The sequence below is a fragment of the Bufo gargarizans genome, chromosome 3, assembly GCF_014858855.1.
Source record: "Bufo gargarizans isolate SCDJY-AF-19 chromosome 3, ASM1485885v1, whole genome shotgun sequence".
In the NCBI taxonomy this organism is placed as follows: Eukaryota; Metazoa; Chordata; class Amphibia; order Anura; family Bufonidae; genus Bufo; species Bufo gargarizans.
Window position 1 is genome coordinate 589,616,322 of NC_058082.1, and position 17,938 is coordinate 589,634,259.

General features: G+C 47.5%; 1 protein-coding gene across 5 annotated transcripts in view; it reads right to left on the bottom strand.

Moving 5' to 3' along the window:
- The window catches only part of TTC3 (tetratricopeptide repeat domain 3), a 188,632-nt gene that overhangs the window by 73,409 nt on the left and 97,285 nt on the right, over positions 1-17,938 (bottom strand). For all 5 annotated transcript variants that reach the window (XM_044284379.1, XM_044284380.1, XM_044284383.1 and 2 more), the window contains 9 exons: positions 17,466-17,520; positions 17,324-17,381; positions 16,334-16,388; positions 6,443-6,580; positions 6,091-6,171; positions 4,725-4,837; positions 3,438-3,564; positions 3,030-3,152; positions 458-559 (listed from right to left, as the gene is read on the bottom strand). In XM_044284379.1, coding sequence (XP_044140314.1) covers positions 458-559; positions 3,030-3,152; positions 3,438-3,564; positions 4,725-4,837; positions 6,091-6,171; positions 6,443-6,580; positions 16,334-16,388; positions 17,324-17,381; positions 17,466-17,520 — 852 coding nt within the window. The remainder of the gene's footprint in view (positions 1-457; positions 560-3,029; positions 3,153-3,437; positions 3,565-4,724; positions 4,838-6,090; positions 6,172-6,442; positions 6,581-16,333; positions 16,389-17,323; positions 17,382-17,465; positions 17,521-17,938) is intronic.

Sequence of the window (17,938 nt, forward strand, 5' to 3'; positions counted from 1 at the left end):
TGAGAAAAATGGAGTATTTCATCCAGTTTGGAAGACCATGAAGAAGTTTCAGAGATATGTAGTGTGAGCAGATATGCATCAGTGTTCTCAGAGATTCTACGAAATGTTTTTTACTTTTCAACGATTAATGGATCCGGATGGTCGGTATACGTGTCTAAATTGGGTCCAGTATCAGCCAATTGAACTTTTACCTAGTTTTCAACCACAAGATATTGCCAATGTGTTATCACGCGCAGTTATGTAATGTGCAAAGTTTGAATATTTTTGTATTGTAACAGCCTTGAAACACCCAGTTACTCTCATTATCATAAAAGGTATAAAAAAAAAATTGAGGTGGTCTCAGATCTCCTTAGATACAGCAACTGTGTCAGCCAGCTTAATTATTTAATGACTTTCTATCTGAAAATGTAACTACTCTGACAACTTCATATTGAACAGAAGGAGATTCCAGCTTTACCTTGTCATTTTTATCGGAATACAACATGGCCTTCATTTTTTTCCAACAGCAAACGTGAAATTCAACTCTACAGAACTGGCAGCAAACCATGCGTATAAAGCCCTGTGTGGACAGAAATACACGAGACTCCATGTCAGACTAATACCAGAATATCAGACAACTTTCCAAAAATCTACAAAGCTACCAAGAAATAATTATGAATGCACCATCTCGGCATTTACATTTCAGTCTTTAAAAGTTCTTTTTGTCAGTGGTGTATAAGCATCAAGTACATCCTATAGGTGTTAAATGGGTGGAAATGCGAGCAGTAGGGGACTGTCCAGTTAAAGCCTAACTTTTTTTTTAACATTTATAAAGGGTTAGGCCAATTTATATTACTAGCTGGACATGTGCTGGGTACACGTAATAAGCATGATTAAACTATTAGCAAAGATGTCCAATAGTTTAATATGAATAATTCACGGTTACACACAAGTCCCCCTGTAAGTACGCACGTGTTGGCGCTGTGCTGGGAACATGGCTGCTGTTTAGGTATCCAGTCCATCAGTGGCCTCCATTCATTTACACTGGGTAATAACATGGAAACTAGCGCATGTGCAGTCAGTCCCCAGTGTAAATGAATGGTGGCTGCTGGCAGAAGGAATCTTCAATTAGTGGCCATGTTCACAGGACAACGCCGGCATGTAGGTATGGGGGTACCTATATGAACCCATGAATTATTCATATTACACTATTGGACATCAGTGCTGATAGTTTAAGGCTACTTTCACACTAGCGTTCAGAGCGGATCCGTTCTGAACGGATCCGCTCATATAATGCAGACGGTGGCTCTGTTCAGAGCAGATCCGTCTGCATTATATTGTCAAAAAATGTCTAAGTGTGAAATTAGCCTGAACGGATCCGTCCAGACTTTTACATTGTTGTAAACCATATTGTGTCATCTTCAAACGGATCCGTCCCCATTGACTTACATTGTAAGGCCCCATGCACACGGCCATTGTTCACAGCCGTGTGCGGGCCGTGGAACCGCGGCCTGGATCCCTCCTGAGAGCAGGAGCGCACGGCGTCACTGGTTGCTATGACGCCGCGCGCTCCCTGCTGCCGGCACAGTACAGTAATACACTGGTACGATCTATACCAGTGTATTACTGTACTGTGCCGGCAGCAGGGGGCGCACGGCGTCATAGCAACCAGTGACGCCGTGCGCTCCTGCTCTCAGGAGGGATCCAGGCCGCGGTTCCACGGCCCGCACACGGCTGTGAACAACGGCCGTGTGCATGGGGCCTAAGTCTGGACGGATCCGCTTGCATCCGCACGGCCAGGCGGACACCCGAACGCTGCAAGCAGCGTTCAGGTGTCCGCCTGCTGAGCGGAGGCTGAGCGCCGCCAGACTGATGCATTCTGAGTGGATCCGCGTCCACTCAGAATGCATTAGGGCTGGACGGAAGCGTTCGGGTCCGCTTGTGAGCCCCTTCAAACGGAGCTCACAAGCGGACAGCCGAACGCTAGTGTGAAAGTAGCCTAACTCATTCCAGACCTTCAATGACAGGTCTTTAAAGATGGCGCATGCTCCGAAGTGCAGCAAGCACCACAGCTGCTGTTTCATACAGAAGTCACCCACGGCTAATGTCCACAATAGGCGGTAATGCCAACTGTGGACATTTAACCCCTCAGATTCCAAGGTAAAATGTGACCACGACATCTGAAAGTCCTATGGTAATAATGAGCCTGAACTAGGCCTACAGGCTCAGTATTTCTATATCAAAGTTGATGCCAGCAGGTGGCAGCACTGAATTGTGATATAGCGATTTCTGTATAGAATAATAGAATTTCTATACGAGTATACCTGTGGTCCACTTGGTTCTATTGGAAAGCCTATGGGAAAAATGCCAGGGAAAAAAACAAAATCAAAAAAACACCATGCCTGGAACTTGCTGTTTGATCATTTTCTACAGATTTTATAGGGGTTTTCTGATAGTAAAATATTTATGACCTGGGGGTCCTAATCTTGACACCCCAACCAATCAGCTGCTTCAAGAAACCGTAGAACTCTGTGCAGTGCAGCAGCTACTTCCTAGGCCAGTTCATCGGTCACATGGCCTGTGTGTGTAGCTTACTCACATTCAAGTAAATAGAATGGACTGCAATACCAAACACAGACACTACACAATGTACAGGGCTGTGCTTGGTGAGCTGTGATGAGGCTGCAGTGATTAGAACTTTTCAAACAGCTGATTGGGTAGGGGGTCCCTGGAGTCAGACCCCCACTGATCTGATATTGATGACCTATCTAAATTGAACTCCCAGAAAGCCTCTTTAAAGTAACAATAGGGAGAAGCTACTGTATGATTACCTCAAATTAAGTTAAGATCTTCTACAAAAACACATGAATAAATGGTGAGCTTATTATTTTTATTATCACTTATTTCTCAGGCCATACGCCTTTATCATATCAGGTCAAAATGAGGATGGTCGCTGCAGGCAACATCTTAACTTCTTGTCCGTACTACTTTTCATATGAAGCCATTATATTCAAACCAGAACAATATTAACGGTCATTATTCTATCCTACCTTGAAATCAGGGTCTGAAAAATAGATCTGAGCCTTAGGCAAGCTTAAACACTGCTCATAGCGGCAAACAGCATCGGGTTTAGGTGGAAACTTGCACTCTTCAATGCAATTGTTTAGGAGAACCTAAAGAAGAGGGAAAAAAAAAAAAAAAAAGATTGGAGTGAAGTCCATCTCCTGTTATCTCCGCAGAAGGTTGAGCGAGACAAATTAGAACATATAAATCTAGTCCATTATACTCCTGCTTACTGACCAATACAGAATTTAGGGAAAATGATTCTCTAAGACAGGACTAGTAAGATCCCAGGAGCAATAAAGCCAGTATTTATTGGTGGTGGTCTGCTCTACTGGCGTCTACGACGGTACTAGCTGTTCAAGCGCGTCATACAAAAGACCAACGTGAACACGTACCTGTAATTTTTCAGGCCTAGTTTCTTCAATGACTACAGATGTGGTAGGCCAAGTTAATACACCAGGGACCATTTTATGATTTACCATGGTCTTTGACTTAATAAACTGATTTAATGCATCTGAAAAGCTGAAAAACAAATCTGTAATTAGTTATATCATAAAATAAGAGAATAAAACAAAGAACCACATAAAATTGGATTTTAATTTGTCCAACTCAATTAGGGTAGGGCACAACAGTGCAGCTGACTGCATGCGGCCTAGTCACGTCCACCTGCATAAACCAACGGCCCCATGAGTTTGCCGTAAAAATCACGTGGCCATTGGCTGCCCCTAACGGGCATGGCTTAACTGTATGTGAGAAGCCACACCATCAGGCCATACTCTTAGGCTACTTTCACATTAGCGGCAGGCTGTTCCAGCAGGTGAACAGCCTGTCGGATCCGTCCTGCTGCTAGTTCACATGTGCCCCCCGGACTGCTGCTCCGTCCCCATTGACAATATGGCAGCACGGTGAGAGGCAGCCGGACTAAAAGTAGGACATGCAGTACTTTTAGTCTGGCTGACTCTCGCCGTGTGCTGCTGTCGGAACTCCATCCCCGGCCCCATTATAGTCAATGGGGACGGAGCGGCAGTTCGGGGAAAACACGTAAACTAGCGGCAGGACGGATCTGACCGGCTGTTCACCGGCCGGAACAGTCTGCCGGACTTCCCTGCCGCCAGTGTGAAACTAGCCTTAGGCTAGGGCTACACGACATATGTAGCGCAACATAGAGGGTGCAACTACACTGCAACATTTGTCAAACAACATTCATTTTGCTATAATGTCGAGCGACATTTTATAATGTTAGTCTATGGTGTCGCACTGTGACATGTTGAGACAGGGCAGTCGCAAAGAAATCCAACTCGGATGAAAATTTTGCGACTGTTGTGCTGCAGTAGCAAAATGTCACAATTGAAAAAATGTCGCTCCCTAGCCTTACTGTCCCAGAGAAAAGTGATTCCAGCTGTTAGGCAGTAACTTAACTTCTACCCTCTGATAGAAAGTGCACTTTTTGCAAAAATGGTCTGTTTGACAATCACTCAATAATTCATTCATCCAGCTGACAGATAGGCCATTACTGCATGAAGGGGTTGTGGCTCTACTCTTCACTTGAATGGGACAGAGCTGTTGTAACTACACTGTGCCACCTCTACAAACGAGACAACGTAGGGGTAATTTTGAAGAGGAAGCAATGCTCACACAAGCGGTCATCAATACGAAGCCACTGAACAACCCCTTGAACTTACCGATTTTGCCTAAAATACACATTGCCAATTCCATAAAAAGCCAGACAGTTAAACTTCTCCTTCGAGTGGTGCTGTATAATTCCCTTGAACTGGTTTTCAGCCTTGACCAACTCCTACAAAGAGCAAGAGCAAACTTGTCAAGAACAAATGCAATTATGTAGTAAAAGTAGAAATAAGTTGCAGATGAAAATGTAATGCACAAACATCGATAGCATGTTGTTAGTGTATACCACCAACATTAAAGGAATTGTCCCCTGAAAAATATTCTAATGTTTTCAAACCAGCACCTGGGTCTGAATTCTTTTGTAATTGCATGTAATTAAAAATTTTGTATAACCACTAAGTTATTCAATACAATGCATCTGTATAGCTCCACCAGTTTTTTTTTTCTTATTTCTTTGCCCTGCTCACTGAGGACGAACATGCTCAGTTTCCTCCAACTGTATTAGCTGCAGCAGAATGCCCCCGCCCCCTTAGCTGCAGCAGAATGCCCCCGCCCCCTTAGCTGCAGCAGAATGCCCCCGCCCCCTTAGCTGCAGCAGAATGCCCCCGCCCCCTTAGCTGCAGCAGAATGCCCCCGCCCCCTTAGCTGCAGCAGAATGCCCCCGCCCCCTTAGCTGCAGCAGAATGCCCCCGCCCCCTTAGCTGCAGCAGAATGCCCCCGCCCCCACACAGAGTGCTGTCCGCATCTTTTGTGGCCCCATTGAAGTTAATGACAAAAAAACCGGTCATATGCATGAGGCCTTAGTTGAACAGAGTGGTAGTCGTACATCCACCTGGCTAGTACTTACAACTTTAAAGGGGTTGTCTCATTTCAATAAGTGGAATTTATCATGTAGAGAAAGTTAATACAAGCCACTTACTAATGCATTGTGATTGTCCACACTGCCTCATTTGCTGGCTGGATTTATTTTTCCATCACATTATACATGGCTAGTTTCCATGGTTACAGACCACCCTGTAATCCATCAGTGGAAGCCCTGCTTGGACACTATAGGAAAAAGAGTCAGCCTCTCTGGTAGCCGGGACCATGGGGAGCGCACATACGCTAGTGCTTTTTCCTATACTGCGCAAGCACGACCACCACTGCTGCATTGTAGGGTGGTCTAACCATAGAAATGAGCAGTGTATAGTGTGATATAAAAATGTATCCAGCCAGCAAAGGAAGAAATATAGATAATAATACATTAGTAGTCGGCTTGTATTAACTTTCTCTACATGATAAATGCCACTTACTGAAGTGAGACAACCCATTTAAGGGGGTACAGCAACTGTAAGATGGGTAAAGGTGTGCCCAAACAACGATGGGTAACAAAACCATAATATTCTTTAGTTCCGCAGCCAGCAAAGTCACTTTAATGCTTACCACACATTGTCCAATACCGAGCAGTGCAACCGCATGTCCATACTGGAGTACCAGATAATCTAGCTTTGTCAGATTTAAGCTCTGGAGTAGAGAAGAGAGAGACAATTACTACTCGGAGGTCAATGTAGCAACAACATACTGTATTAGATAGAACTGATAAAGCCAAATAGATGATATACGGCATAGATTTCTGACACGGAATACCCCAGGAGAACCATTTGCCAGCTTCCCCAGTATAAGTAAGCTGATCACTAGGGGAACAGGCGGCCAAACTTGCATTATTATTTTTTTGTCGATCAACAACAGATCTTCAGTTAGAAAAGGAGTCGCCTGCTCATTTACGATAATTTACCTGGAGGTCACATTTCTCCAGCATGTCCAGGAGTTTAGAAAATATTCCCTCCGCATTGCGACAGCGCTTATCATTCAGTGCTTCATAAGCTTCACGCACAAGGGACTTCACCGTATCCTGGACTGTGGCTAAATCAACCTGCAAGTCAGACTGCCATGTTAATAATTGCATTATTGTTATTCATTGTAAAGTCACTTTCTTCCCCCATTCATTGAGGGGGGGGGTAGATAATGACCTTGGCTGGAGCTGCTGCTGCTAAAAGTGTTTGCTCCATGTACCTGGTGGTGTACCCCTTCTTCAGTATGAGAAGCAAAGAAAACTGGAATTAGGCCTCATGCACATGACCGTATTTTGCGGAAAAAACTGATCCACAAAAAATACAGACAATTCTGTATTTTGGGGAACGGAACAGCTGGCCATTAATACAGTTCTATCCTTGTCTGTAATGTGGACAATAATAGAACATGTTTTATTCTCTTTTGCAGAACGGAAATAGAATGCACATGGAGTAAATTCAGTTTTTTTGCGTACCCACTGAAATGAAATGGTTTCGCATACAGTCCAAAAAAAAAAAAAAAAAGGAACGTACATGGAAAGAAAATACGTTTGTGTGCATGAGGTCTTAACTGTTACAGCTAGTAATTAAAAACGCAAAAACTGCTGCCCAGAAACGATCATTTACTTGTCTGCATCAACTACTGCTTCACAAATGAGCATGTCGCTTGGTCATCGGGTGATCTTCCGTACCTTTACATGTGCAGATTATAGGGAACGAACGCTCTTAGGAACCCTATAATCTGGCAGTGTTAGGGCTCTTTCACAGGAGCATGTCCCTTGTGGAAATCACATTCCGGGTGAGAGGGATTGTGCGGTCTGGACTACACAAACGCCCCGCAGTGTCCGGATTGACAATGCTGTGTGCCTCTGCCTGACCATTCTGTAACCGAATCATACTGACATAAAGCTGTCAAGTATGATTCCATTACAGAAAGGTCAGGGAGAGGCGCACAGCATTGCCAATTAGGACAATGCGGGGCGTTTGTGTAGTCCGGAGAGTGATTTCCGCAAGAGACATGCTCGTGTGAAAGAGCCCTAACACCACTTTTTTTATTGAGTTTGGTCATAGTGCTTTAATGACATCATGCATAAGCACGGGTAATACAGATACATGGAAAATAGCAATAAACCACAATTCAAATAAAACACCCAAACCTGTCCCCCTATCCCTTGCAGCACCCAATGTAGAAAGAAAAAATAATTCATTCCCACATTGGCCTTCATTAGCGGAGCAGCCTAACAGCATAGACTTGTCTATTGTATACCCCACACCCCAGATTCTGGACTGAAATGAAAACGTTCCGACAACTTTCTGAACTGACGTGCAGATTATATGAGTTGTTAAGTCTTAGGTCTGCCAGCCCGTAATAATCTATCCACGTAAGCCATAGAGCAAGATATTTTTTGTGAACCCCTTTGAAGGCCTGTTGCACACAAATGTTATTTTTTTCCATTTCCGTTCCGATTTTGTGGATTCTGTTTGGGCAACCAAAACAATGGGTGGGTGCTGTGTCCCCCAAGGAAGAGCGAGAGAGATTTTACTGGTAAATTATACAAAAATCTCGTTTTCTCGCATAATTCCTTGGGGGACACAGGAAACCTTGGGACGTTCAAAAGCAGTCCACAAATAGGGAGGGACCACAACCCAAGGCGAATGAAAGCACCATAGGCATTAAGGCACCGCCGCCTGCAAGACCAGGCGGCCCAAAGCAGCATCCGCCGATGCATAAGTGTTCACCCTGTAGAACTTGGTGAAAGTGTGCAAAGAAGACCAGGTGGCCGCCTTACACAATTGTTCAGCCGAAGCTCGATTACGCTGAGCCCAGGAAGCCCCGACCGCTCTGGTAGAATGAGCGGTATCACCAAAGGGCGGCTCCCTGCCCCTAGCACGGTAAGCCTCAGCAATAGCCATCTTGATGAAGCGGGCAATAACCACTTTAGATGCCGCCAGCCCCCTGCGCGGACCCTCCGGAACCACAAACAGAGAATCCGAGCGCCGAAAGAGTCTAGTGACATCCAGGTAGATCCTCAGAACCCTAACAACATCCAGACGGTGAAGATCCCGTTCCAGAGGATGAGACGGGGACGGGCACAGAGAAGGAAGGACAATATCTTCATTCAGGTGAAAAGCGGACACCACCTTCGGAAGAAAATCCGGAACCGGGCGGAGAACCACCTTGTCCTGGTGAAAAACCAAGAGGGGTTATACGCAAGAAAGTGCCGCCAACTCAGACACACGCCGAAGAGACGTGATGGCAACGAGGAAAAAAACTTTGCAAGACAACAAGCGAAGGGAAACCCTGCGCAGAGGCTCGAAAGGGGAAGATTGGAGAGCCGTCAGCACAATATTAAGATCCCAAGATGGAACGGAAGCGCGATACGGGGGAACACAGTGAGCAACCCCCTCAAGAAAGGTCTTAACTGGACCGAGCAGAGCCAGAGGGCGCTGAAAAAGGACCGAAAGCGCGGAGATCTGACCCTTTAGGGTGCTGAGACCCAAACCCAAGTCCAGACCAGACTGCAAAAAAGGATAAAATCGTGGGGAGAGAAAACCGAAGGGGATGAACATCTAAGGTCTCGCAGAAATTCAAATAGGCCCGCCAGGTTTGGTAATAAATCCTGGACGATGCCGGTTTACGCGCACGAATCATGGTACGGACCACGTCAGCAGAAAACCCCCGCCGCGTCAGGACTGCGGTTTCAATAGCCACGCCGCTAAGCGTAGCGACCCTAAATGCTGGTGGAAGATCTGCCCTTGAGAGAGGAGGTCTTCTCTTAGAGGCAGAGGCAAGGGAGCGTCTGCCAGGAGCAACATAAGGTCGGCATACCAAGGACGACAAGGCCAATCCGGGGCTATCAGGATCGCCGGCGTGCCCTCCGCCGCGATCTTCCGAAGGACTCATGGAAGAAGAGGCAGGGGCGGAAAAACGTAGGAGAGAAAACTCCGTCCAGGGAAGGACGAGCGCGTCCGCTCCGTAAGCGTCCGGATCCTTGGCTCTGGCCATGAAGGTGGGAAGCTTGTGGTTGAATCTGGAGGCCATGAGATCCACGTCCGGACGACCCCAACGGAGGCAAAGAGACTCGAAGACGTCGGGGTGCAGAGACCACTCGCCCGGGTCGATCGTCGGCCGGCTGAGGAAATCCGCCGCCCAATTGTCCACCCCCGGGATGTAAATGGCCGAAAGGGCCGGAACATGAACTTCCGCCCAGCGAAGGATCAGAGACACCTCCCTCATCGCCGCCGCGCTGCGAGTGCCCCCCTGATGATTTATGTACGCCACAGCCGTGGCATTGTCCGATTGGACACGAACTGGGTGACCCTGAAGCAGCGAAGTCCAATGCCGGAGTGAGAGGAGAATTGCCCTCAGCTCCAGAACGTTGATCGGCAGTTTGGACTCCGATGGAAACCAAGTGCCTTGGACGGACTGAGGAGGAAACACCTTCCCCCCCCAACCCCGCAGACTGGCATCGGTGGTAATCACCAACCAAGTAATCGGCAGGAAGGACTTCCCTTGGAGAGGGGTCCGCAGCCACCAGAGGAGAGAGGAGCGAACCTGGGGGGAAAGGGGAAAATGCCGATCCAGACTCTCCTGGGACTTGTCCCAGGCGGACAGAATGGCCGTCTGAAAGGTGCGGGAGTGATATTGCGCGTAGGGAATCGCCTCGAAACAGGACACCATCTGTCCCAAGACCCGCATGCTGAACCGGAAGGAAGGATGGCGGTGGATCAGAAGGCTCCGAACCGACCGATGGAGGAGCTAGCGCTTCTCTGACGGAAGCCCAACCTCCGCTGCATCTGTATCCAGCAGCATCCCCAGAAAGATCAGCTGCCTGGATGGAACAAGAGAGGATTTGGGAAGATTGATAATCCAACCGAACCGGCGTAAGGTTTGTAGCGAGAGGTCCACACTGGCGGAAGTCAGTGACAGAGAAGGTGCCTTGATAAGGAGATCGTCCAAATATGGAAGAAGAAAAACTCCCCTGGAACGAAGTAAGACGAGGACAGGGGCAAGGACCTTCGTGAAAACGCGAGGGGCCGTCGCCAGCCCGAATGGGAGAGCAACGAACTGGTAGTGGTCGGACCCCACTGCAAAGCGCAGAAAGCACTGATGACACCGAGCGATTGGAATATGAAGGTAGGCGTCCTGGATGTCGATAGAGGCCAGGAACTCCCCTTCTTCCAGAGAGGCCACCACCGATCTGAGAGACTCCATCCAGAATCGCTGAAGACGAAGGAAACGGTTTAACCGTTTTAGATCCAGAATGGGACGAACCGAACCTTCTTTTTTGGGGACCACAAAAAGGTTCGAATAGAACCCCTTGAATCTTTCTCCCATAGGAACCGGGGCGATGACCCCTTTGTTCAGAAGGGTGCGAATGGCAGTAAAGAAATCGGCCGCCCCCTAGGGATCCAGGGGAACCCGGGAGCGAAAGAACCGAACTGGGGGGAGGGACGCAAACTCGAGTTTGTACCCGAAAGACACCACCTCGAGGGCCCAGGCGTCGGAGACGTGCGCCTGCCAGAAGTCCCTGAACAGGAGGAGACGTCCGCCCACCCGGGTGGGTGGGGGCGCACCTTCAGGTAGGGGTCTGCTTGGTCGCGGGAGGGCGAGCAGGCTGTGACTTGCGCCAGGAGGGCTGGGTCCGAAAAAAAGGTTTCTTACGTCTGTCTTGGACAGGGTTAGTGGATGGACCTGAAGTGGTGCGAGGTGCGGAAGCCCTGCGGGAAGACCTGAAGCGAGAAAAGGTGGGACGGCCACGAGTGGTGCTCCTAGTCCTGGATTGGGGAAGATGTGTACTCTCCCCCCCCCCCCGTGGCTTCGGAGATGATTTCATCCAAGCGGGTCCCGAACAATCGAGAACCAGTGAAGGGAAGGCCAGTAAGAGACCGCTTTGACGTGGCGTCCGCCGTCCAAACCTTTAACCAAAGCTCCCTCCTAGCCGAAACGGCCAGGGCAGACGAACGGGCTATGAGAGCCCCCGCATCCAGGGATGCTTCACAGACAAATTTACCGGCTTGAACGATAAGCTGGGCTAGAGCACGGAATAGGGAATCAGGTCCTGAATAGGGACGTCGGATTCAAGCTCCTGATCCAGCTGAGACGCCCACTCTGAAACCGCTTTTCCAGCCCAAGCGGAGGCAAAGACCGGCCTAAGGGCGGAACCGGAGGCCGCAAAGATACCTTTTGTAATGGCCTCTATACAGCGATCCTCAGTGGATTGTAAGGAAGAACCATCTGCAACGGGAATAGCCGTACTTTTGGACAAACGGGCCACAGGGGGGTCGACTTTAGGTGGTGACGCCCAGTTTGTAATGCAATCCGCCGGGAATGGATAACAGACATCCAACTTTTTTGGCGGGGTAAAACGTGCATCAGGACGGGCCCAGGCCTTAGAAACCACTGACGAGAAGTCAGCATGGAGGGGAAAAACCGCAGACGCCTGTTTTTGGCGAAAAAAGGAAACACTTTTTTTCAGAATTAGGAGGATCATCATGAATCTTAAAGGTATCACGGATATTGTTAATAAGATGGCCCACGGCAGAAGCCAGCTTTGAAGGCAAGGCAGAGTCCATATCCCAATCTGAATCGACCAGTTCCCCTTCAGAGGGCATATCCTGTACTGAGGAAGGGCCCGACAGAGCGCACACTGGGGGGTGATACTGAAGCATCCGAGGATGATAGGTGCTCCGCCCTGGGCCGCTTCTGGGGTTGACGGGCTCTGGAGGTGTCGCCAGCAGAGAGAGACTCAGACGGGGCAGCCAAGATAGCGGACCTGGAGGGCCCAGCAGGGGAATTATCCGGCTGCGGTAAGGGCAATGCATCTGCAAGGCGGCCCATAACGCTAGTGAGACTGACCACAGCCTGGGAAAGGGATCTAGCCCAGTCAGGGTGATCCAAGAGGCCAGGGGGGTGACACAACAGATGGCGGACCCTGTAATGGGACTTTGCAAGCCGAGCAATGCGGGTCAGACTGCCCTTGAGGAAGGGGCGCCTTACATGCGGTGCAGGTATGATAACAAGGCCCAGCAGGCACTAAGGGGTCAGACATGTTGGCTGGAAGCAATATAAAAGCGTCCAGGCCAGAGGGCTGCAGTGCTAGAGGGGTCAACAGTCCTACCAGGTCACAGTGGGAGCAGACGGCACAGCAGCGGCAACAGCAGTGGCAAAACGGCAGCGGCAACACCTGAGGTAACTGATCCGTCCTGAGAGCAAGCAGGCACGAAGAAGAGGCGGGGCCAGTGAGGAGCGGGGACGTCCGCCCCCTGACTTAAGCCTAACAAGCACAGGGAAGCGGAACGAAGCTCCGCCCCCCGCTGGAACTTTTCGCGCGCGATTCAAAAATTATATGCCGCCGAAGCCCACAGAACATTGTCCCCCGTCCGCCTCCCTGTAAGCGGAGGCGAACGACACACCGGTAGCAGGACAAGAGCGCCGAGAAGAACGAAAAAAAGGCGGCCCATGCGCGGACTCTTGCGGCCGCTGCACCGAGGTAAAACAGCGCAGTAACCCTCCCCCCGAGCACCGCTCAGTTCTGCCCACACACACAAGGGACCCGACAGGAACACCAAAGGCCAGGCAGAGGGGACAGCAGGAGCCAGGACCCTGGGGGGGGTAGGAATGGCTGCACAGACATCTCACCATTCGACGTTTTCACCCTCTGTCCATCCAGCAGGGACGCCCCTTCAGCCGCTGGCACCGAAGTGGCAGGGAGCTGGAGAGGGGCTTGCAGGTGGGCGACCCTTGTGCTGGCGGGATGCAGGGGAGCTGGGCTGCCCTGGTCCTCCTTTTCTTCTGCGGGGGAGGCAGCAGAGCGGAAAACCGGCACTGGCGCAGCTCAACCCCGGGAAAACAGAGGTCTATTGCGACTCTGTTGTCCCTGTTGAAGAGAAAAAATAAAAATAAAAAAATAAAAATCTTTAGCAAAGACAGCTCTGCAGTGCAGAGAGTGTCTTGCCTCCTTGACACTAAGCAAAAAACTGGTAGTCTCTCGCTCCAGGCGGAGGGTATAGCTGCTGGAGGAGGGGCTTAACAGTCTTTCACTTAGTGTCACGCCTCCTATGGAGATGAGCTATACCCAAGGTTTCCTGTGTCCCCCAAGGAATTGGGCGAGAAATACTGAATGCATCCATGTGTCATCCGTTTCTTGCGGATCCATGCCCACTTTGCCCATGTGTATACTGTTAACACATTACTGTAAATTACATTATTGATTAAAAATTTTATCTTTCTGTTTGCGATCTGCAAACAAAAGGATCGCATACGGAAGCCATACAGATTTTTTGGTGGAACTACGGAACGGAAACATAACACAAACAAAAAAACAAAAAAAAAAATGAACAAATCTGTTAAAAACGGACCGCAAAATATAGAAAAAGCCATACGGTCGTGTGCAAGAGGCCTAAGAAAGATTCGTTTTTCCAACCAGTGTAACACCATGTTTCGAGTCTGCAGCTAAACCCAAGGGCATCATCTGTGTCCCCCAATGATAAGGGCAAATAATATACATGTTTACAACAAGAGAGAAGACTATTGTTTCCACTGCTGCTATCAGTGAAGTAGTGACAGCCCCATTCAAGGTTCCACATAATTTGCTTAAATTACAGAAATTTCTTACCCCTTAGGCTTATTTCACACCGGCATTACGTGTGAGAGCCGGATAGGATGCGGGTGCGTCGCGAGAAAATCTTGACTGCGATTGCGTTCCGATGTTCAGTTTTTATCGCGCGGGTGCAATGCGTTTTGCAGACGCGTGATAAAAAACTGACTGTGGTACCCAGACCCAAACCCGGACGACTTCACTGAAGTTCGGGTTTGGGATCGGTGTTCTGTATATTTTAATATTTTTCATTATAACACCTCCACAGCCCCGATCTGCAAATCATCGTTCTAATGTAAAATAGCATTCTTAATACAGAATGCTTACTAAAATGTGGCTTTTGGGGTTAAAAGAAAAAAAAAAAAAAAAAATGTAACTCGCCTCCTCCACTTGATCACGCAGCCGGGCTCGTCTTCTTTCTTCTTATTATTATTGCAGGACCTAGCTGGAAAAGGACCTTCGGTGACATCAGCGCAGCTCCTGCTGAATGAACATAGAAGGTTCTTCCATCTTTATTCAGCAGGACCTGCGCTGACGTCACCGAAGGTCATTTTCAAGATAGGTCCTGCAAGAAGAAGAAGAAAGAAGACTAGCCCGGCTGCGCGATCAAGTGGATGAGGTGAGTTACATTTTTTTTTATTTTTTAACCCCAAAAGCCACATTTTAGTAAGCATTCTGTATTAAGAATGCTATTATTTTCCCCTATAACCATGTATAAGGGAAAATAATACAGTAAATTGAATTTTATCAGTTTACTTACATCACCTCCTAGCAACCATGCGTGAAAATCGCACCGCATCCGTACTTACTTGTGGATGCTTGCGATTTTCACGCAGATCCATTCATTTCTATGGACCCTGCATTGCGTGAAAAACACAGAATATAGAACATGCTGCGATTTTCACGCAACACACACAAGTAATGTGTGAAAATCACCTCTCATCTGAACAGCCCCACTGAGGTGAATGGGTCCGGATTCAGTGCAGGTGCAAGGCGTTCACCTCACGCATTGCACCCGCGCGGAATTCTTGCCCGTGTGAAAGAGGCCTTAGTTTGGCCTTCAGGATACAGAGATTCAGGACTTTATTTTTCTGTCAATGAAGCTTCACGAGGGCTTGATTTTTGCATGCAGGGTTATATTTTTCATCCCCAACATTTTGAGGCTCACATATCTCATTAACTAGCTTTTATTAAACGGGTTGTCCCACTCAAATTATATTTTTTTTCAAACCAGCACCTGGATCTGAATACTTTTGTAATTGCATGTAATTAAAAAATTTGTATAGCTACTGAGTTATTCAATAACACGTATCTGTATAGCGCTACTTAATTTCTTATTTCTTTGTCCTGCTCACTGAGAAGGCCGCACATGCTCAGTTTTATCCTTCAACTGCCTCCTGAGCTGAGATAGGGAGAGCTGAGACACGCCCCCTGAGCTGTGATAAGGATCGCTGAGACACGCCCCCTTAGCTGCAGCAGAATAGACCCTCCCCTTGAGCGGTCAGCTTTATATAAATCTAGCAGAGCAATGAATGGGGAGATCTCTGGATCCATGTGAGGTACAGGGCTGGTTCTAGCTTTGTTAAAAAGAGGTCATTATGTACTGTATGATGTCTGATTTTAATTTTTCACATAAGGCATGGGATAACCCCTTTAAACGGAGTCTGTTATCAGTGACCTCTCTATTAAACAAAGCCCAGTCCACAACAGGGAGTGCTCACCTGAATCTAATGCTGCCCTTATTTTTCTCGATCCGTAAAACCATATTTGAGAAAACTCTTCTTTTTTGTAAATGAGGACTCATGGATGGCACTGTTGCTCTCGCTGCACACAAGCTCCACTCCTCTCTTTTGGCCTGTCCCTTCCTGTGAAGTCTCACCTGTGTTCTTACACATGTGTGTTTGCTCGCATTTCAGTGAACACTCAGCCCAGTGCCCCTCTACCCACAGATGCAAAATGGCCTACTGCACATGCGTCATTTAATTGCATTTTATCACATGCGCAGTAGTAAGCCTGTATTATTGCCTGTCAGTGTTTTGCTGATAATCTATTAGGCCTCATTCACACATCCATGTCTGTGATGACATCCGTGACAAGAAGGTCAGTAGTTTATCTGTGTTTGGTCCGTGTGTCATCCATATTCCACGTTCACTACTAGGCTGAAAACTAATTTCCAGAGCATCTCCTACAAATAGACAGTATAGAAAACTTGTAATATTTCAGTTATTTCCTCACCTGTGAAGGACCAGGAGATGGAGTCCTTTGGGTTTCAGTATTCAGACTTGAAACCCTGAATTAAAAATGGAAAAGTATTAGAACGTGCAAACATAAACAAGACTTGGTAGTGAGTTTAAGGGGTTATACGGTAAGTACTCAATATCAGATTTGACACTCAGGAACCCCGGTGATCAGCTGTTAGAAGAGGTTGGGTACTCTTCCTAGGCCATGTGACATCACCATACATCAGTCACATGGCCTAGTTTGCAGCTCAGCCCCGTTAAAGTAAATGGGGCTGAGCTGCAATACCAAGCACCGTCACTATACGAAGTACGGCACTGTGCTTGGAAAACAGCTGTGAGCCGACTGCGCTCCGCAGAGCTCTGGTGAATGCGGCGGCTCAATTGTACCTGATCTGCAGCAGGGGTGCTTGGACTTGGACACCCGCTGATCTGATAATGATGACCGATCTTGAGAATAGGTCATCACTAACCATTCCTTTAAGGTTTATTTACACTACGTATGAGGATTTCCCAAGTACATCTCCACCCATAGGCTCCTGCGAGGTACACCTTTTTGTTACAGGACGGCTCTGTACAGAACGGTGTGGTGGAATGTGTTATTCTATAGAGCAAAAACAAAATAAAAAAGGAACACCAATGTAAACCAGACAAACAGCTGATTCGGGGACTATGGATATGTATGACATGTATCCCGGGAGCTTTCCTGTCGCACAGTCCAGACACAAACAGTGCAAAAGAACCCTCAACAAGCAATTAAAAGTGAAGCAGGTTAAAAAAATAAAACTGAATAAGGTTTTTCATTTATCGTCAATGAGCAATGCCACACTAATGCTTATGTACCGGCGGGTCTACTTCGTAAATGCTACATGGCCGATCAGTATAATTTTTTTGTTTACACAGGCACAACTGCTCGACTGTAGAGGGGATACGTTGTTATAGTGTTCATTTAGTAATTCAATGCAATACGAAACATCAAGAAATTCACCTTAATTTCTCAGAATCGTTCCCTTTTCCCTTCAATTTTCCCTTCTTAGGTTGTTGAGCTGCAAGCAATGCAAACAAGTCATTGGTGTGCGCGTCACAGAGATTCCTGTATGTATGACGACGGTCCCTGGGACTTCTCTTACCGGTTACATTTTCTGTAATTTCTTTGGTTTCTGCGATACATTCGGTGGTGGACTCCTAAGTGAAGTCAAACAAGCATCGTTACATTTCTGCTACAGTAACAGCGAGCAATGTGCTTAAAGGCTATGTTCAACTTTGGGGGGAATTTTTTTTTTTTTTTTTTTTTTTTTATTATTGCATTGTACTCATTTTGAGCTTAAAAATTTTTTTTTTTCAATTGGTCTTTATTAAAAATATAGAATCCTTTATTGTGTACAGAGCTGAGATGCTGTAGTAGCAGCCAGTGGATTTTCTGTCTTTTCCATTGTTTGGGGAGCTGACAGGCTCCTCATCTGTGCTATCTGACCTTATAAACACTCATTATAGCTCAGTTCTTAAATTACGGATAAGAATAAGGCTTAAAGGGGTTTTCCCATCACATACAATAGGGGGCATATCACCAGGATATGCCCTCATTGTCTGATCGGTGCGGGTC